This window comes from Camelus bactrianus, chromosome 35, assembly GCF_048773025.1.
Source record: "Camelus bactrianus isolate YW-2024 breed Bactrian camel chromosome 35, ASM4877302v1, whole genome shotgun sequence".
NCBI lineage: Eukaryota > Metazoa > Chordata > Mammalia > Artiodactyla > Camelidae > Camelus > Camelus bactrianus.
Genome location: NC_133573.1, coordinates 21,533,449 through 21,555,859, shown reverse-complemented (window position 1 = coordinate 21,555,859; position 22,411 = coordinate 21,533,449). Strand labels below are relative to the sequence as shown.

At 34.2% G+C, this 22,411-nt stretch overlaps 1 protein-coding gene and 1 non-coding gene across 2 annotated transcripts in view; one reads left to right on the top strand and one right to left on the bottom strand.

Moving 5' to 3' along the window:
• DNAJC1 (DnaJ heat shock protein family (Hsp40) member C1) overlaps positions 1–22,411 on the bottom strand; it is a 149,520-nt gene that overhangs the window by 47,172 nt on the left and 79,937 nt on the right. The window contains exon 8 of the mRNA XM_074358370.1: positions 10,376–10,539. Coding sequence (XP_074214471.1) covers positions 10,376–10,539 — 164 coding nt within the window. The remainder of the gene's footprint in view (positions 1–10,375; positions 10,540–22,411) is intronic.
• LOC123614796 (U6 spliceosomal RNA) lies at positions 2,321–2,424 on the top strand. Its single transcript, XR_006722275.1, has one exon. It is a non-coding gene; the product is annotated as a U6 spliceosomal RNA (small nuclear RNA).

The following is a 22,411-nucleotide window of genomic DNA, read 5'->3' as shown; positions in this document are numbered from 1 at the left end:
TTTCACGGGGAGAAGAGCTCCTGAAACTTGGAAGGCGGATCGGCCCGGCACTGTCCGGTGCGCGCAGCGCCCTGGGGGCAGCGGGATCTGTAAGGGAGTGAAGACGCCTGAACTCGGAGGTGGGCGAGGCCCCCCCACCCCGCCACCCCGGCTGGCCTGGCGGGAGGCAGAGCAGGTGCCGGTGGGTCTCCTGCTGGGTCAGAGACAACAGGCATCACGCTGGCCAAACCAGTATGACAAGCAAATGGGACTCACTCCAGAAGGAGAGGGCATTCTCAGGGAACGAGCAAAGCAGTAGTCACAGTAAAAGAGAGTGACGTCTTGTTGGAGAGACAACTAAGGAAGGGACTGGGAAAGCCTCAAAGAATGACTGTGGACTTCCTGCACACGCTGATCGGGATGGGCTTAAAGTCAGAAATTTGTGTGGAATATTGAGAGATTTGACATCCTTTGTCCTCATGTTATCAAGCAAGTTATACCGCTAAGAGACTCTTACAAAATATAGGTGCTTAATGTTTGTAGAAAGTGATTTTAATAGACTTAAAGTAGGATTTTAATAAAATAAGAATCCCAAACACATAAATAGTGAACAAATATTTCACTTTTTTGTGCTTTTAAGTCTACTGGTTATTTTCTGTCATGAAGGTCAAGAGAACCCTGAACACACTTTTAATAGCATCATATAATAATTCATTCACTGGGGTGTCTTTTTAGCTATCCATTCTACAATAGTAGGAGACAATGTTTCAAAAGAATTTTCCTTTTCTTCCTGAAGCTTTCCTTAGGTGAGAAACAGCTTAAATACAAAAGACCAACTGAGCAAAATATATGATTTTCTAACAGGCAAAGTTCAAATTTATCTTTTAGAAATAGCAGATATTCTAGATCTAATATTGCCATGGCCGAATTATTTTGAAAATATAAACATGTTTTAGAAAGTGCAAAACAATTTTATTAAAGGGTAAACTAATAAACGATAAAATATTCAGTGGCAAGCTGAATACAAATAGTTAATTGCTTGGTAACAGATTGAGACCTCTCACGGGAGACTTCAGCTGTTATCAAACTAATTACATTAAAAAGCTTTTAAAATGAAAATCCTGTTCTTACCAATAAAACAGATCAATCTAGGCAGTTTTAGGTAGGTGAAGATCTAGCAACAAAAATATCTCACCAATACTCCAGTGTACTTAGGGCTTGTTTCTTTTGGTTCTGTTGTTCAGACATGGCAAAGATAATCATTCTGATACGTTTACAGTTATCTTGCTAGGCAAGTAAGAGGAAGGTAAGATATCAAATGACTGCAGAATAATATAATAGATGATTTAATAATACAGACAGAACAAACCGATAAAAGAAGCAGAAAACAAGATAATATTTATATCCTCTAAGTATCCCCTAAATACTCATAGCAAAATAACCTGCATAGCTACAGTGAATCTTAAAGACAGATGAAAGACGGCGGAATCAGATTTAACAGAGGAAAAGCTGAGTTTTCCCAGGGATGGGGGTGTGCTGGAGCCCACCTGTGCCAGCTCATGAGCGCCAACTGCTAAAGTTTCAGGAAATGGGTGCGCCAGCTGTTAAATGTATCCATCAGTAAAAAATTATATAAAATTATAATTAGTTGAATTATACTAAAAAGGTAATAGTCAAAACTCATTGCTTCCTAACTATTTTACTACATTGTATTACTATGTATGCCTTTGAGGACAGGCACATCTACATGGTGGAAATATTACATAAAGATAAACCACTACTGAGCATCTTCTCCCAACTCCACTTTCAGTAACTTCACGTTGATAATTTCAAATCAGCCATGATGGAAGTAATTACCACTAAAATTGGCAAATGCTGCAAATTGAGGCTATTTTTTCTCTCCAAAGAATCAATTTTAAAAAATTTACCAACCCACCACTCCCATGGGTATTCTAAAAATTTTTTATAAAGAAGGCTGGTTTAAAATGAGTAACACTGTAAATACTTGAAAAACTACTTCCAGAAAAGTCACTGATGACACATAGGGAATATTATCTTAAATGGTACTAAATTATAAGATAGATCAGTTCTGGAATACTCCAAAATATAAGTAAATAACCATTTTTATTTCATAAAGAAAAATATGCCATCCATCTTTAACAAATTGCTATAACTCTGGAGGTTTAATTTTGGTATGGAGTCATTCTAAACAGAAATGAAGAGGATTTGGCATAAGAGTAGAATAAGAAACTACCAGGAGTCACTGTTGAACACTTTTCAGGCCCATGCTCACAGTTCTAAGTGTTATTATGCCCTTCTTTTTCATTTAAATAACTTTCTTATGCTCACTTTGGCAACATAGATACTAAAATTGGAACGATACAGAGACAAGCATGGCCCCTGAGCAAGGATGACATGCAAATTCGTGAAGCATTCCATATTTCTTGTTCTCCTAGGGCAGTCTACCCAGGCAATAGAAATAAAAGCAAAAGTAAACAAATGGGACCTAATCAAACTTACAAGCTTTTGCACAGCAAAGGAAACCCATAAGCAAAACAAAATGGCAACCTATGGAATGGGAGAAAATATTTGCAAAAGATGAGACTGGCAAGGGCTTAATCTCCAGAATATATCAACAGCTCGTACAACTTAATAAGAAAAAAGCAAACAACCCAATCCAAACATGGGCAAAAGACATAAACAAGCAATTCTCCAATGAAGACATACAAATGAAAAAAAAAAAAAAAAAGACATACAATTGGGCAACAGGCACATGAAAAAATGCTCAATATCACTAATTATCAGAGAAATGCAAATCAAAACTACAGTGAGGTATCACTTCACTCCAGTCAGAATGGCCATCATTCAAAAGTCCACAAATGATAAAGGCTGGAGAGGGTGTGGAGAAAAGGGAACCCTGCTACACTGCTAGTGGGAATGTGATTTGGTGCAGCCGTTATAGAAAACAGTACGGAGATTCTTCAGAAGACTAAAAACAGACTTATCATATGACCCAGTAATCCCACTCCTGGGCATATATCCAGAGGGAACCTTAATTCAAAAAGATACATGCACCCAGTATTCCTAGCAGCACTATTTACAATTGCCAAGACATGGAAACAACCTAAATGTCCACTGACAGATGACTGGATAAAGAAGTTGTCATATATTTATATAATGGAATACTACTCAGCCATGAAAAATAACAAAATAATGCCATTTGCAGCAACATGAATGGACCTAGAGATTGTCATTCGAAGTGAAGTAATCCAGAAAGAGAAAGAAAAATACCACACGGCATCACTCATATGTGGAATCTAAAAAAAAAAAAAAAAAAAAAAAAAAGATAAATGAACTTAGTTACAAAACAGAAACAGACGTACAGACATAGAAAACAAACATGGTTATGAGGTGGGGGAAGGGAGTGGGAAGGGATAAATTGGGAGTTCGAAATTTGCAGATACTAACTTCTATATATAAAATAAACATGTTCATACTGTATAGCACAGGGAACTATATTCAGTATCTCATAGTAACATGGTGAAAAAGAATATGAAAATGAATATATGTATGTTCATGTATGACTGAAGCATGTGCTGTACACCAGAAATTGATACAACAATGTAAACTGACTATACTTCAATTTAAAAAATATATATAAAATAAATTTCACATTCACACACCTGTTCTCTCTATTCTAGTATCTATTTTCCCACAATAAACTGATTTTGTTTCTGTTCTTACTGTTGTTTTTGTTTACTCACTTTTCTGTACTAATCATAACTCTTTCAAAACATTAAATTTTCATGTATATGAAAAAATGTGAAACTGAGGAGGGCAGGCATGTTTCTTAGAACTTTAGGGTTTTTCCAAGATGCCTTGCCTCATGGGGTGAGGAAGAGGCTAAATGGATGGGACTGCAGCCTCCTTCCTTCTGACATTAACCAGAGAAACTTAGCATTGTATCTGTCTTTTATATAGTGGGGTTCTGTGTAAAATGTCGTTTCCTTTGTACGAAGGAAGGAAGAAGGATGGAGGAAGGGGTGGAAGGCAGAAACAGACAAAGAAAGAAAACCAGTGGGTTAGAGAACTTAGGTATGTATGTGTGTTTGTGTATGTGCATGCATGCATGTATATTTACCATCTGTAATTCTGAAAGCTGTGTTTGTGCGTTTTGGGAGGAACAGCTGTAGGTAGATTGGGTCCATTCATGGTTAAAACATTAGTGCATTTTTAAGTGAATTACATGCATTATATATTAAATATACACATACACACATATACAAAGATCTAATTTAAATGATTGGTATTTGAGTTTTTAAAATTAAAATGTAAAATTAAGGGGAGTATGCAGATAATCCAGGTTTTAAATGGAACAAAAAAATTTCTAATTTTTCTATCTTCACACAATTACATTATGTGTGTCTTAAAAATAATTTCATGTGTTGTAAATTATTTGTAAAATAAGAGCAACACTACCTCTCAAAACAGAACAGAAACAGAGAACACTTTACAGAGATGAATAAAATGAGAAGTCCCTGAGAAAGGAAATTTTTAAACAATAAAACACACTGCTGGTTGGAATACTATCTTTTGAAGAATACAGCCAAACACTTTTCAAACTAAATAGTCTCTCAAATTTGAAAAGGGAAGATAAATAAAGGTATTGATTTAAATGACTAGAAATGCATTTACTTTAAAGACTTTTTTCTAAAAAAATTTCCTCGAGCAAGTAAATCAATCAAGTAGTAAACAGGATAGCACCATAATGACTGTAAGACAAGGGGTCAAGGGAGACGACATACTGGCTGCATGGAAGATGTGTGTTCCACAGACTTTGTTTTGAGGTCTTCCATCCCAGTACTAGCCAGGCCCCATCTAGCTTCGCTTATGAAATCTGACAAGGATACAGCCGACAGCAATAAGGATGCAGGGTAGTGATTTTATTTCTTATTTTATTCATTGCAGCCCCAGGGAGAGAGATAACGAGAACAGGAATGAAATCCAGGTCTCCTCCATAAAACACTGCACAACATCACCACCAGGTCATCGGGGGAAAAGAGAAGACACTATTTTATTTTAAAAAGGTTTCTTTGTTACAATATTTATGGTGGAAAATTATTTTGTTTGGCTTACCCAATGACTCATTCAAATCTCACTTTTATTAATCATATATATGAATGGTTGTTTTCATACAAAAAATGTTTGACACTTGCTTAATGGACTTAAAATATGTAACTACACTGTTTCAGAAATTGAAAACAAATGACAATCACCAACTTATGTCAGATAATTATAATCAGAAATAACTTTTTATATTTTGCTTTTTATCTAATAGTCCTACAGTCTGAATATTTGTCATCTTTCACTCATTGCTTCAAAGTGCTGTAGGCACTGACAATGATGAAAGCCCCGGCAAAATCGGGGAGAAATTACCTGGGTTTGACCCTTTCAAAACCTTACGAAGGTTAAGAAACTCCACAGATGGATTAATGCCTAATTTACTTACACTGGTGGGCCATGTAAAATTCCTATTTGAATGTTTTTGCTCTGAAAAACAGCAACTGCCTATCATTGAACTAAATATAGCACAGTACCTGTGATAATCAAACATCCCTCGTAAAATGGAAAAATGTTACTAACTTAGGGTTCTTATGAGGGTTAAATGGGCAGCTCGATGTAAAGAAAAAAGGACAGTATCTGACCCAAGATGTCAAGAATGATGATGGTGGGGGAGGGTGTAGCTCAGTGGCAGAACACGTGCTTAGTGTGCATGAGGTCATGGGTTCTATCCCCAGTACCTCCATTAAAAACCTCCATTAAAAAAAGAGATGATGATAAAAAATTTTTGTATTTCTTCTATTTAACTTGGAACTATCAGTAAACTCAAGAGCTAGCTTCCTACTACGGTATTTTATTCATGCAGCTTCTCTGTATGAGCTATACAGATGCACAGCCTGTCTATGGTCATTCACCGCCACGTCATATGCCCAGGGCAACCTTTACTAAAAGTTCATCTCTCCATTACATATTTTACAGCAAAACTTTGTGACATTACAGACATGGTACTGAAAACCTTTCCAAATATATAGTGGACAAAACAAAAACTAGTTAAGAGACTGATCAGAGAATCTCTTAAACAAACTGTCAACTTAATACAAAGCAGCAGAGTCAACTTCCTAATACAAGCATCATGTATTTCTCTTCATTTGGTTTCTACTAATAAAAGGACAAAAGAAAAATTTAAGTATTGATGAAAACTTTGAACATGACAGGAGGATTCCAAAGAAAGGTAGAATACAAGGAAAACTACGTTTTAGGGTTTCTCAGTTTACAGAATGTTCTAACATATATACTTTTACCTCTAAGGTAGACAGCCCAGATAATTTTACGCTTTTTCTACAGTGCCAAGTAATCAGAAAACTAAAACCCAGACCACACAGGTAGCAAACAGTGATGCTAACACTAGAGATCAGGTCTCTCCATCTTAGGGATCCAGTGTTTTGTCTTCCACGCCTCCATTACTGTGTCTCAGCAAAAGTCACCACAATAAATTACTTTGGACACTTGATTAGTTTAACAACTACTTATTGAGTATTAAAGTGTGCACATCTCTACAGTCAGTTCAACCACAGAAACCATAAGTAAAAATTCTAATGAGAGAAGAATATAGGCTTTGAAACAAGGAAACCCAAGGAATGAAATGCTGTATCATTACACAGTTCTGCACACAAAAACTACTTCCTTTTAACTAGTTACAAATGCAGTGACCCTATTTCCAAATTATCACTTTCTGAGGTGCTAGGAGTTAGGGCTTTAATATTTAAATTTTGGGGGGACACAACTCAACACATAACACACAAAATACAGGAAAAAATAGATGAAGTAAAGGGTCAAAGATCATTTTATTGTCTGGGGAGTAGCAACAGAAACTCATGCAAGACTGTAGTAAGATGCATACTGAATACTATATATTCACTAAAAGAAGAATAAAAGAGTGGATAATGATAACAAGTTCATGGAGGGGAGAAATGGAAATTAAAAATTAATCCAAAAGAAAGCACGAGAGGAAAAAGAAAAAGAAAAAGGGACAAATAGAAAGCAAATACTAGGATGATAAATTTGAACTCCCAAATATCAGTAATTATACTAAACACAGATGAATTAAATGCTCATCCCAAATTTCTAAATCTGTAAACTTAAATAAAAAAAACTATATACAAATAGAAGGCAATAAGAGATTTCTGGAAAGTATCTATCTTTTAGGAAACTAAACGTGAGTCAAAAAGGAAATCACAAGAAAAATTAGGCTGTTTTGAACCAAATGAAAATGAATACATGATATCAAAATTTGTGAGATACAGCTATAAATATACAAATATTAAAAAACATAAAGCTCTACATTTAAATAAATAACACTCAAAGGAAACTCACATTAATACTTAGAAAAGAAGGAAGTTCTGAAATCAATGACCTAAGCATCCACCTAAAGAAATCAGAAAAACAGCAAATTAAACCCAAAATAAGTAGAAGACAAGAACAAATAGCAGAAATCAATGAAATAAAAAGCTAAAAAAAAAAAAACAGAGAAAAATCAGTGAAACCAAAAGCTGATTTTTTAAAAAAGAAAATCAGTAAAATGAATGTACTTTTAAAGACTTGTAGAGATCCTGACCAAAACTAAAACAGAAGACACAAATTACCAAAATCAGAAGTCAAAGAAGATACATTACTACAGATTCTACTACAGTGGCTGTTAAGGACCACAACATGGATAAATCTTGAAAACAAGCCAAGCCAAACACAAAAGACCACATATTGTATGGTATCAATTATGTGAAAGGTATACAACAGGCAAATCCATACAGACAGAAAGTAGATTAATGGTTGCCAGGGAAGGGGAGAGCAGAGAATTGGACCTAACTGCTAAGAGGTAGAGTGTTATTTTTTGTGTGTGTGTGATGAAAATGTTCTTAAATTAGACAGTGGTGATGGTTGTACAACACAGTGAATAGACTAAAATCACTGAAGTGTGTGTACTTTTAAATGGTAAATGTTGTTATGTGAAGTGTGTCTCAATAAAAAAAGCCTACAACATATATTTTAAAGTTAAACAATAAAAGTGATACATAATTTTAATGATGAAATTAAAACTTAATAATGAACGCTTTTTTGAGATTGGAAACAAAACAAGGATATGAATTACCATCACTTCTAGTCTGCATGTACTACAGATCCATATCAGCACAAAAGAAAAAAGATATAAAACTCAAAGAAACTGTTAGAATTAAAAAATAAATTTGGCAAGGTTGCAGGATACAGGGTTATTATATCAAAATCAATTGTATTTCTATAGCAAATATAATTGGAAAGTAAAATTTAAAAAAATATCGTATATGTTATCTAAAAGCATTAAATACCTAAGAATATATTTTTTTAATCTGCAATATGTACACACAAAAACCTTCAACAAATTATTTAAATTTTTTTCAAGACTTGCATGAATGGATTTATTCATGGGTTGCAGAGTCAATGCTGTCTGGATGCCAACCCTTCAAAAATTAATCTATATATTCAATGTAATCCCAAATGAATATCTCAACTGCATAATTTGTGGAAAATGACAAGCTATTTTAAAAATTTTTATGTGAATGTGAAGTGGCAATCTTACAGGAGGAAAACAAAGCTGGAAAATTACTGAACCAGACACCTACTGTGCGGCTACAGTGATGAAGACCGTGTGGCATCAGCACCAGGATGGAGCAGATTAACGGTACAAAGGAGAAAGTCTAGAAACAGACCAAGACATTATGGATACTTGTTTTATAATAAAGGTGGCACATGCAGAGCTGCAGCAAGCAATCATTTCATTAATTGGTATAGAGTCAATTGGTTTGGAAAACTTCTGAAAAAAAATTAAACTTGATCATTACTTCACACTAAACACAAATATTAACTCCAGGCGATTGCAAATCTAAATGTAAAAAGTAGAATATTAAAGCTTCTAGAAAGATTTGGAAATATCGTTATGACTGCAAAGTGGGAAAATACTTCTTAAACATGACACAAAAAAAACCAAATAAAGGAAAGGAAACGATTGATGATTCAAACTGATAACTCTGTTCCATCAAAAGACACCATTAGGAGAGTGAAAAGGACAAGCCAGAGTCGAAGAAAAACGTGCAAAGATTCATTTGTGAAACATTTTTAAAACTTTACAAACCAGTATGAAAAAACACAGGTCACAATAAAAAAATGACTTGAAAAGGCACTTCACATAGGAGAATATAGATGTCCAACAAACGTAAGAAAAGGTGGTCAGTCTTAGTCACCAAAGGATATGCAAATTAAGCCATAATTAAACATCACTACATACTTAACAAAATGATTAAAAACATAGAAGACTCAATCCAGTGTTAGTAAGAATGTAGAGTAACTGAAATTTTCATATCCTGCTACTGAGGTATAAATTGAAACAAACATTTAAAAAAAACTGAATTAGTTATTAAAGTTGATCCTGAAACTTAACTTCAAAAATAGAAATTTACACATATGTGTACTAAAAGTACAATAATGATCACAGGAAATTTATTCATTATAGTTGAAAACTGAAAATAACACAAAGCGCCAATAAAAATAAATTGTGCTATATTTCTAAATGGATTGTACAGCAATGAAAATGAACAAACTACTGCGACACACAATAATGAATGAATCTCACAAATGCTATGTTGAACACAGGAAAGCAGATGCAGAGGGAGATATGGAATGTGTTACAGACTGAATGTCTGTGTCCCCATCAATCCATACACTGCAATCCTAACCCCCTAGTGTGATAGTATTAGGGGGTGGGGCCTTTGGGGTGATTAAGTCATGAGGGTGGAGCTCTCATGAATGGGATTAGTGCCCTTATAAAAGAGACCCCAGGGAGCTCTCTCACCTCTTCCGCTACTTGAAGACACAGCAAGAAGACTGCTGTCTATGAACAGGAAGAGGGCCCTCACCAGACACCAAATTTGCTGGTGCCTTCATCTTGGATTTCCCAGTCTTCAGAACTGTGAGAAATAAATGCGTTTAAGCCACCCAGTCTATTGTATTTTTGTTACAGCAGCCCAAATGGACTAAGATAGGATGATTCCATTTATAAACTTCAGATAGCAGGAAAAACTGATCTGCAGTGTTAGAAGTCAGGACAGTCATTCTCTTTGTGGAAGAAAAGAAAGGTGGTGACCAGGACAAGGCATGAGTGTGGCTTCTGGACACTGGCAATGTTCTACTTCTTCATTTTGGCAGTGGTTAAACTGGTTTACCGTGTGATAGTTTACTGAGCTGTATATTTATATTTTATATACTTTTCTGTATGTATTTTACTGAAAACAAATTTTTAAAACCTTACTTGTTTTTTCTGTGTTCTGTTCCTGTTTTCCAGCCAATCATCCATTTGCTCCTCAATTTCTTCTATAGAAGTTCCATGATCGTAAGACTGAATATATGCACTTTCTAAGGGTGTATATGTAGGAAATTCAGGTTTTGGTTTTTTTACTTTGACTTTCTTCTGCTCTAAAAAAAAAAAAAAAAAAAGTTTAAAAGAACCAATTAATAAAAGAATAAAAAGAATTTCTAACATAATATATTCACAGACCATATCTTAAAAGAACACACACACACATATATATATATATTAGTCTTTCATCAAAATAGAATTGCTTTGCTATAGTTAGCTGTAAGTTTTACTGCACATTATCCACCACATTGTTTTAAAATAAAACTCACAGATGCTAATGATAGATGATTAGGATATAACCCCATATCAATTTGTATATATCTTTAGTTTTGAAAGTGCTGTTCATGAAACGTTTCATTTTGGCCCAATGAAAAGAGCCTGGTCATCAGTGTTCTAACCCTACCTCTACCACCTAATAGCTGCATAATACTGGGCAAGTAACTAACCCTTAGAACAAGTGTCCAGTTTCTCTTCTGTAAAAGGGAGCTGTATCTAACCTCAAAGTTGATGTGAGGAAAACTATACATCCCCTAACATACTACTTGGCAGAAAATTAGCTCGTAACGGTATACTCATGAGTATATTCATCTTTTCAGTATTTTACAAGGCAAAATCTAATCTGGCAACATCAGGAGTAGTTATCAATCGATGTTTATCAATTTATCAATTAGCCTCTTCATTAAATCCTTTTTTGATTAGCGTTAACACTGAGAAGCAGCTCCATTCTTAACCACTACTGTCAAATTCATCCAGCCTTATAACCGTATCTTCACCAGCCTCCGTGTGTTTCACATGTACTATAATGACAATATAATAAAATTAATATGACATTGGCATATGAATACACAAATTTCTAGAAGAGAATAGACAATCCATAAATATTTCAATTCAGTGGGAAAAGGATCTAATAAATAATACTGGCACAAATGAATATCCTTCTGAAAGAAAATTGGAAACAACCTTACAACATATATATATATATATATAAAAATCCTAGTTGGATAAGAGACTTGACTTTAAAACTCTTCCAAAAATAAACCTAAAACACTATCTGTACTATTTAAAGGAAGAGGAAATCTTAACTAAGACTGAAAACCCAGATGCCATAAAAAGATAAAAGAATAAACAAATCAAGAGAAATAACAGATTTAGAAAGATCATCTACAATTCAGAGTACAAAAAGAAAACTGATACATAGAATACATAAAGAGATCTTATAAACTGACAAGACGGTAAGTAGCCCAACAGAAAAAATGGCCAAAAAATAATGTACGTTAATATAGTAATTACTGTTGGTGTTGTGATATCATGTACACATACACACCGTATGCGGAGAGAGCTGATGGCTACTCTGTTGATTGATTTTTGTAAAAGGGTTTATATAGGACATGCATGATGCCTCACATACCATCTAAGTTATAACAATGTTAATAATCTTAAGCCATTTAGGTTCCTAGGCTCCTGCAGTAAGCACAGGATGTTACATGATCAAGGACAGATTGTTTTAAAGTTTGTCACAAAACTTCATTAAGTAGGCCATCTCTTACCCAGCCGGCCGTGCCTGTCTTAGGTTGTCCTCCTCTGAGGATCTTACCCGTCATTGGCTATCCAGCCGTCCATACTGGATACATTAAATAGGCCATCTCTTATCCAGCCAGCTATGTGACATTTCTCACAGCTTGTTTATCAGTTCAGCCCATGGCTTATTCTCTAGAGCCTTCAGGCGGGGGCCTACAATTATGTGCTGGAGAGGGTGTGGAAAAAAGGGAACCCTCCTACACTGTTGGTGGGAATGTAGTTTGGTGCAGCCATTATGGAAGACAGTATGGAGAGTCCTCAAAAACTAAAAACAGACTTACCATTTGATCTAGCAATCCCACTCCTGGGCATATATCCAGAGGGAACTTTAATTCAAAAGGATACATGCACCCCAATTTTCCTAGCAGCACTGTTTACAATAGCCAAGATATGGCAACAACCTAAATGCCCATCGATAAGATGAATGGATAAAGAAGTTGTGGTATATTTATACAATGGAATACTACTCAGCCATTAAAATGAATAAAACAATGCAACAACATGGATGGACATAGAGATCATCATTCTAAGTGAAGTAAGCCAGAAAGAGAAAGACAAACATCATATGATGTCACTCATATATGGAATCTAAAAAAAAGAAAAAAAAGAGGACACCAATGAATAGTCATATTCAGAGAGGTCATCTTCAGGGCAGTCATAAGAGAACTGAAGCAAAGAGATTCTGAAAATTTTAAAAACGAAAAGAAAAAAAGCAGGAGTAGCTACATTACTATTAGGTAGACTTCAGAGCAAAAAAAAATGCCAGGGACAGAGAGAGACATTACATAATGATAAAACAAGGTCAATTCATCAAGAAGACATAGCGGTCTTCAATTTGTGTCTATGTACCAAATAACAAAGCTGCAAAATATGTGATGCAAAAAATGATGGAATTGAAAGGAGAAACAGACAAATTAACAACCACTATCAAAGACTTCAACATCCCTCTCTCAACAATTGACAGGATAACTAAACAGGTTCTGTATCTTTGCTGATTTTCTAACAATACCCTCAACCAACAGGATCTAATTTCTATTTTCAGAATATTCCAAAAGCAGCAGAATACACATTCTTTTCAAATGCCCATTAAACATATACTAAGATAGATTACATCCTGGATCATAAACACATCTCAAGAAATTTAAATGAACTGAAATCATAGAGTTGGTTTTCTGATGAAAAGGGAATCAAACTAGAAATCAATAACAGAAAGATAGCAGGAAAATCCCCAAACATGTCGAACCTAAACAACATACTTCTAAATAATCCATGTATCAAAAAAGGAAATCTCAAGGAAAAAAGAAACTGAACTTAATCAAATTAAAATATATTGAAATATGTGACACAAAAACAGTGCTGAGTGAAATGTATAACATTAAAAGCTTGCATCAGAAAAGATGAAAACCCTCAAGTTAGTAATCTAAGTTTCCACATCAAAAAACTGAAAAATAAAAAGCCAAATGCAAGCAGAAAGAAGAAAACAATAAAAATAGAACAAAAATCAATGAAGTTGAAAACAAAAGCAATACAGAAAATCAATGAAACAAGGAATCGGTTCTTTGAAAAGATCAATAAGACTGACAAACATCTGGCAAAGCTGATTAAAAAAGTGAGGAAACAAGTTACCAATATTTTAGCACTGCAACAGGAGAAATCACCATAGGACATGCAGACGTCAAAAGGATAATAAATGAACAACTCTACGCACATAAATTTGATAATTTAGATGAAGCTGACCAATTGCTTGCAAAATACAAACTACCTCAACTCACTCATTATGCAGTGTAATACATATGTGGTATAGATATTTAAATAGCCTTGTAATTATACAGAATATTTAATTTGTACTTTAAAAACTGCCAAAAAAGAAATATCCAAGCTTAGATGGTTTCACTAGAGAATTCTACCAAATGTTTAAAGAATTAACACCAATTCTATACATTCTCTTTCAGAAAATAGAAGACTTCTCAATTCATTATATGGTGGTAGTATTATCCTGATACCAAAACCATATTAACAGTACAAAAAGAGAAAACTAGAGACCAATATCTCTCATGAATATAGATGCAAAAATCCTTAAAATATTTGCAAAGAGAATTCAACAATATATAGAAGGGATTATGCACCATGATGGTATTTACTGCAGGGATGCAAGTCTGGTTCAATATTCAAAATTCAATCAGTGTAACCCACCAAATTAACAGGCCAAAGAAGAAAAGTCATATGATCATATTATTGATGAAAAAAATTTAACAAAATTCAACATTAGTCATGATTAAAAACTCAAAACTAGGAATGGAGGGAAACTTCCTCAACTTCAAACAGAGCATCTACAAAAAACCTACAGGTAACATCATAAATAACAATAATAAAGCTTTCCCCCTGAGGTTTTTAACAAGAGGAAGGATGCCCTCTCTCCCTACTCCTGGTCAGCAAAGACCTGCAAATACTAGCTAGCAAAATATGGCATGAAAAGGAAATAAAATGCATACCAATTGGAAAGGGAAAAAAATTATCCCTATTGTCATATGACATGACTATCTATATAGAAACGCAAGGAATTTATGTAAAAACTCCTAGGACTAGTAAGTAAACCCAAAAAGGTTGCAGGATACAAGATCTACATACAAATATCAACTGAATTTCTTTACTTAAAGTGAATATTTGGAAACTGAAATTAAAAATGCAATATCATTTACAATCACTTGAAATAAAAAACACTTAGATGTAAATTTACCAAGATAAATACATGATTTCTAAGCTAAAAACTACAAAACATTAAAGAAAGAAATTAGTGAACCTATAAATAAATGAAGAGATATACTCAACATAGTAAATAGGTCAATTCTCCCCAAATTGATAGACAAGTTTAACATAATTCCTATCAAAATTCCAGCAAGATTTTTTTTAATAGATATACACAAGATTACTCTAAAATTTATCTGGAAAGGCAAAGGAACTAGGACAGACAAAACATTTTGAAAAAAGAAAATGGGAAGAATCGCTCTACCTGATTTTAAGACTTATTGTAGAGCTGCAATAAACAAGGCTTCACATTGGCAGAGGGATAGAAATGTAGACCAATGGAACAGAACAGAAAAGCTAGAATAAACCCTACATAAGTGAGGCCAACAGATTTTTGACAAAAGTGAAAAAACAATTCAATGGAGGAAGAATAGTTAAAAAAAAAACAACACAACACTGGATATCCATAAGCAAAAAACAAAAACAAAAACCCAAACAAACAAACAAAAACCTTTAAACCTAAACCTCACACCTTACAGAAAAATTAAGTTAATATGGATCATAGATTTAAATGTGAAATTATAAAAATTTTAGAAGAAAACACAGGAGAAAAATTTTAGAAACTACAGCTTGGTGACGAGCTCTGATATAGTATCAAAAGCACAACACATAAAAAACAATTAATTGGACTTCATTAGAATTAAAAATTTTATCTCTGTGAAAGACTCAAGAGAATGAAAAGACAAGCTACATATTGGGAGAAAATATTAGTGAACCACATATCTGAAAGAGGAATTATATATAGAACATATATATATAAAGAACTCTTAGAAATTCAATAGTGAAAAAAAGGTCCAAATAGAAAATAGGCCAAAGGCATGAAGAAAGATTTTACCACAGAGGATACACACATGACAAATAATGAAAAAACATGAAAGATGTTTCAATATCACTATCCACTAGGGAAATGCAAATTAAGACTATGGTGAGATATCTTTACACACCCATCAGAACAGCTAAAATAAAAAATAATTAGAATGCCAAATTCTGGTCAGGATGCAAAGAGACTGAATCTCTCATACATTGCTGGTAGGAGTATAAAATGGTACAGAAACTATGGAAAATAATTTGCCAATTTCTTAAAACTCTCAATATAAACTTATCATATGGCCCAGCAACTGCACTTCAGGGTTCACACAAAAATTTTTATATGACTGTTCAAAGCAGCCTTATTTCTAACAAATACAAAAACTAAAATGTCCTACAATAGGTGAATGGTTAAACAAACTGTGGTATATCCATACCATGGAATATTATGCATTAATAATTACTGACACATGGAAAAACCTGGATGAATCTCAAAGGTACTACAAGTGAAAAAAGTCAGTGTCAAAAGGTCACATACTGTATGATTCTCAAATTCACACCTTCTAAATCATACAGTGAAAATGACAAAGTTGGACAGATGAAAAATAACTTAGTAATTGCCAGGTATTAGTGGTAATGGGGGAATGACAGAAGGTGATGGGTGCGGCCATAAAGGGCATAGTGGCTGATTGGGGTGGTGGTTACACTAATACATGCATGTGATAAAATGGCAGAGAACTATACACAGATCTTCTATCAATGTCAGTTTCCTAGTTTTGATATTATACTATAGTTATGTAAGGTAACCAAATGGGGTAAACTGAGAGAAGAGTACATGGGACCTCTCAGTACTATCTTTGCAACTTCCTATGAATCTATAATTATTTCAAAGTAAAAAGTTAAATAAAAAGGCAGTAATTCAACAAATGGTGCTGGGAAAAGTGGATACCACTGAAACCGAAAATAAAGAAATTGGACCCTTACCCACACCATATACAAAAATTAACTCAAAATGGATAAATGACCTAAGTGTAAGACCTAAAACTCGAAACGTCTTCCAAGAAAATATAGGACAAAAATGTCATAACACTGGATTTGGCAATGATTTCTCTGATGTAACATCAAAGGCATAGGCAATGAAATTAAAAATAGACAAATTAGACTTCATTAAAATTTAAAAAATTTTGTGCCTCAAAAGACAGTATCAACAGAGTACAAAGGCAACCCATTAAATGGGAGAAAATATTTATAAAGCATCTATCTGATAAGGAATAATATAAAGCATGTATAAAAAAAAATCCTAAACCTCAACAACAACAAAAAATCTGATTCAAAACTGGGTATAGGAGTTGAATAGTCATTTCTCCAAGGAAACACCCATTAGGATGGCTACAAGGAAAAGAACCCAGAAGATAACAAGTATTGGCAAGGAAATGGAGACACCGGAACCTTTTGTGCACTGTTAGCGGGAATGTAAATGTTACAGTGCTATGGAAAAAAGCATGGCAATGTTTAAAAAAAGTGAAACTAGAATTATATGATCCTGCAATTCCACTCCTGGGTATATATATCCAAAAGAACTGAAACTAGGGACTTAAACAGGTATTTGTACCCCCAAATTCATAGCAGAATTATTCACAATAGCTAAAAGATGGAAGCAACCCAAGTGTTCACTGACAGATGAACAGATAAACAAAATGTAGTGTACATATACAATGGAATATTATTCACCCTTAAAAAGGAATTCTGACATATGCCATATGAATCTTGAGGACATTAAGCTAAGTGAAATGAGCCAATCACAAAAAGACAAATTCCATATGATTAGACTTTCATGAGATATTTAGAGTAGTCAAAATCATACAGGCAGAAAGTGGAATGGTGGTTGCCACAGGAAGGGTGGAGGTGAGAATGGGGAGCTACTATTTAATGGGTACAGAGTTTCAGTTTTACAAGATGAAAAGAGCTATGGGAGATGGACGGGGTAATGGTTGCACATTATGAATATATTTAATACCACTGAACTCTGCTGCACTTAAAAATGGTTAAGATGGTAAATTTTGTTATGTGTATTTCACCACAATAAAAATTGAGGGGACAGTGGTTTTATTGTAGCAATCATGAAAAAAGGGGGAAAAATCCTAATATTAGATGAATAGGTACTTATGGCTTAGGATAAAATTTCCACTTACAGTATCATATGGGATCAAAAAAGATCGTATCTCATTATATATAGAAATAAAAACGATATACTGTTAAATAAGTAAGCTGTGCTGATCACTCAAAAAGTAGTTTTATTGATAACAAAGATCCTCGTCAAAAATGTTGCTCAAGAGTTTTAATAAACTGCTTTAAGAATTATGAAGTAGAAAAGAGCAATACAGTATTTCTAAATGCATTAATTCACTCAGTAAATATTTACTGAGGGGCTACCAAATGCCTGGCATTGTGCTAGGTGCTCGGGTTACACAGCCGTAAACAAGAGAGACCAAAGTACCTGACTTCCTGCATCTTACAAACTGATACATTACGTTCTGTAACAGAGTAACATTAAGTTCATTAAGTAACATTGAGTAGGTACTCATTGCCAAATTAGTAAGTAAAATTTTAGTTGAAATTTGACTAGTTAATCTATAGGCATAAATGTTTTATATACTAAATTGGATAAAATCTTTTTTGAATCATTTCAGTGGGAAAACTGAGACAACATCATATTTAAGCATCACAGCATTATGATTTGACATAATGAGGGAACTGTAAATTTATATTTGAGCTACATGATTTTTCAAATTCATATTCCATTGTTACTAGAGCAAAGTACTGAGGAGATAATACCATTTAGATATTCTTTGCTACATATAAACTCTTGGGACTAGGGCTCCTATTAGGTTTTTGCTATATATTTACTATATATATATATATATGTCTACTTACAATATGGTTCATAAGTGAAGGCAGAGTTTCTATTTGGTCTTGCTTCCAAAATGTACTGGAGCCGTGATTTGCCAAATGCTTTTCATCAATTACCTCAGAGTAATCGCCCAGCAATGAGCACCCTGTTACCCAAGGAAAACTGTTCTAACCCATCGTGGTTACATCTACCTTGTCTCCTTTGTCCTCTTCCCTACCAACCCCTGAATCAACTTACAGATCAGCACTAGCATCTCCTTTCCTCCTGAACCTGAGTCTTCTAGGAAACCAGTCTTCCACTACCTTGGGGAAGGTGAATGTTTCCCCATCCTGTCACCCTAAAGAGGCATATTATGTCCACCACCTTCTTACTGTCCCCTTGGCATCCCTACTTAGGCCCATCACTGAGGTATGGAGTGGGGACCACAAAAGAAGGAAAACATAATTAATGCCTGGAACGATTATTTCCACAGGTAAAAAAGCAGCACTTGGTGGTGGGGTTTTGATTGCTTGATTTTGCTTTTGTTCTTAACACAGATAAGGTACAGAGAAAAAAGGGGAAATAATTAAGTTTTCCTTCTACTCTTCCTCCTTCCTTCTGTCTTTAAATAATTTTAAACTTTACAATAAATTTCTTTATAAAGTAAGTCATTTTTCCCCATTCATGATATAGGCTGTTTCATTACAGTACTTAGAACTTGCATCTATTGACTTAGATTAGAACTCATACAATTAGAGAATGTGTAAAAATATTAACGCTAAAAAAATCTTGTATTTATAAATATCCAACCTATTCAAACCTAAAACATAAAACTGATTAAAAGTTTATAATAAAAAATAAATGCTCAAAAAATTTCCAAATAGATTATTACATTTTTTTTTGCATAAAGACTTCCCAGAAGAATGATATTTATTTTTAAGAAATCACCCTTTTTAGATTTCCTCCTCTAAAATACCATTTTAGTAAGACCACTGCACCCTACTCAGTGTAGCTCCAGTGCAGCCCTCGGCGGACACTGCAGAATCTCAGCAGTGAAGCAGATAGACTTGAGGGCAGATTAGCAATTAGGTCATGAAAAACAGGCAGCATAAAATAGCTATTGCTAATCTGCATGAGATGCATTTACTCAATTAAGCAGATGGAAATGTTATTATGAACTCAGTATTCCAATGATGGTCTTTAAAATTAAGAAGGATAGGGGCAAATGAAATGCACACTGGGGGATTTGGGGACTTCATGTATTAATTCTAAAGTATACAGTGTAGAACACTGTAATGAAGTTAACAAAATTAATTAAAAGATTCTTTGCATGTAACCATTAGAGACTACATTTAAAAATACATGACAGTTTCTGACGTTATTAACAGTAATATGACTGTTCTTTAACATTCTTAATGTTGATACCATTACCTTTTCTAAATACACCACTGATCTTAAAACATGAGCAACGGAAGTCTTACTACTGAGACCTAGCAGGAATATTATTTTTAATATATTTTCTGGTATTTATTTTCCTCATTTTGAATTTCAAGAAATAAGTTAGTAATGAATTTTCAAACTTTTTAGAAGACTATCACACATATTTGCTGGCACACAGAGTTTTCAGATATTTACCTATTATAAAATTTGTGCTTCTTTACATACTATTTTTTTTATTAAACAATAATAACAAAATAAGAATTTAAATCTGTTTGAGAATTGTTATCAAATTCTCAGGCAGAACAAAAGTCTTTGAACAATTTTGGAAAAAGGGTTGTGAAAGCATGACTGTAAAAGCAATAAAATTAGTGTATTCATTCTGCCTCTACAGGTAAATTTTGGGTTGGTTTGTTCTTTCTCCTTTCTTGTAAAGGTGATTTTTTCCCCTTCTTTTTGATGAGTCTTAAAAGGCTTAGAAAATTTTTATGGAACAATTTGACTTAAAAATAACAAGTATATAAAAATTACATTTAGAGTTTCATTTATTCACTGATTTATTCAATTTAATTAAAACTATTTCAACAATTATTGTAACATCAACTTCTGTTTCAATCTTAGGTGTAATGTAACAGTAATAATCATTTGTCCACCCTTACTCTCCAACACACACGTCAGTTGACCTTAATATGTAATCTTCTAACATCCTAAACTTTCCTCTCTTAAGCAGAAGTCTGCTTTAAACAATTAGTTTGCCTGAATACTATTTTGTATTTGTAATTGTTGAAACTTTTTAAATTAAATTGTGTGCTGTACAAGATAGGTTTTCATATGACACTTATTAATATTCATGGCATTACATTAATTCATATATTTAGTCATTCATCCATTTATTAAACATTTACTGGGTGCCTGTATATTCAATGTTGCAGACACAAAGATGAAAAAAACAGCCCCTGTTCTAAAGCTACCCAGACAGCTGAAGGTTACAGAAGGCAAAAAAATGGCTCCCTAAACATGACCATGTTCTGATCCTCAGAACCTGGTAATATTTTACCTTACACAGCAAAAGGGTTTGCAGATGTGATTAAGGTTGAGCACCTTGAGATGGATTATCCTGAATTATCTAAATTGGCCCGATCTAATCACAAGTCCTTAGAAGCAGAGAACCTTTTCCAGTTATGGTCAGACAGAGATGTAACCACAGAATAGTCAGAGAGATGAAACATTGCTGGCTCTGAAGAAAGAAGAAGGGGGCCATGATCCAAGGAATCTGAGAGGCCCCCAGAAGCTGGAACAGGAATGCAGCCCTGCTTGGTAACCTTGATTTTAGCCCAGTGAGACTAACGTCAGACTTCTGACCCACACACAACTGTAAGATGATAAATTTGTGTTTAAGCCACTGAATTTGTGGCCATTTGTTAGAGCAACATTAGAAAACTAATACTGGGGTCATCTCGTCTAACGTGTTTTTTTGACAGAAAAGGAAACTAAATCCTCAGGGTCACACATTTAGGTAGTGGCAATGCACTGCTTGAGTTTGGAGAGAACTTAATTCTTCTCTCTTCTCAAACCATGATCTGGCATCAGGGTAAAAGCAGAAAAGCCAGACTTTCAGTTTATGAAGGGAAACAGCTATCACCATTTTTCTATATGTTGGAAGTGTGAATTGACTGTGTGGTACACTAATACCACAGCTGCTCTTTTTCAACTTGGTTTGGCTAAGTTAATTCTATGGGCTGCAGGAATAGCTCTTCCCATACACCCTCAAAAGCACACAAGTCATTTTTTAAACTGTGTATTTTTATATGTTTATAGGCATGAAGTAAAAATGTCTGGGTAAAAATGGTGTTTGTACTGTCTTCTGTGCCCAGACTGGCACCATGCACACCATTCACTTCTCTAGGAATCCAGGTAGGTGGAGGGGAATGAAATTTGAACCCAAAACATTCACATTTGGAATTCGTAAAAGAATAGACGTCACCTCCATGAATTCAGTCAACAATTACCTATTGAGCACCTACTATGTGCCAGGAACTCGTTAATGTCCTCGTATAGACATAACAGTGAACAAAACAATTAAAGTCTCCTACCCTCAAGAAACTTCCTTTCTATTAGGGGAACCAGACAACTAACAAAATTAATTTATAAATTAATGTTAAGTAGTGTTAAATGTTCTGAATAAAAATAAAGCAACATAAAGAGACAGAGTGTATCTGTGTGGGAAAGAGGCAGGAATAGAAAATTAGACAAAAAGACCAGGGTTGGGAAAATGCCTTCCTTAATAGTTTGCTCGACTCTTCCTAAAATCAGCAAGAACTGTCTTTAATGTTCACTGAAAGACTTCAAACATACTGATACTTTAGTCAAGGTGTTTCATACTATATAACAATAATACAAATGAAACAAAG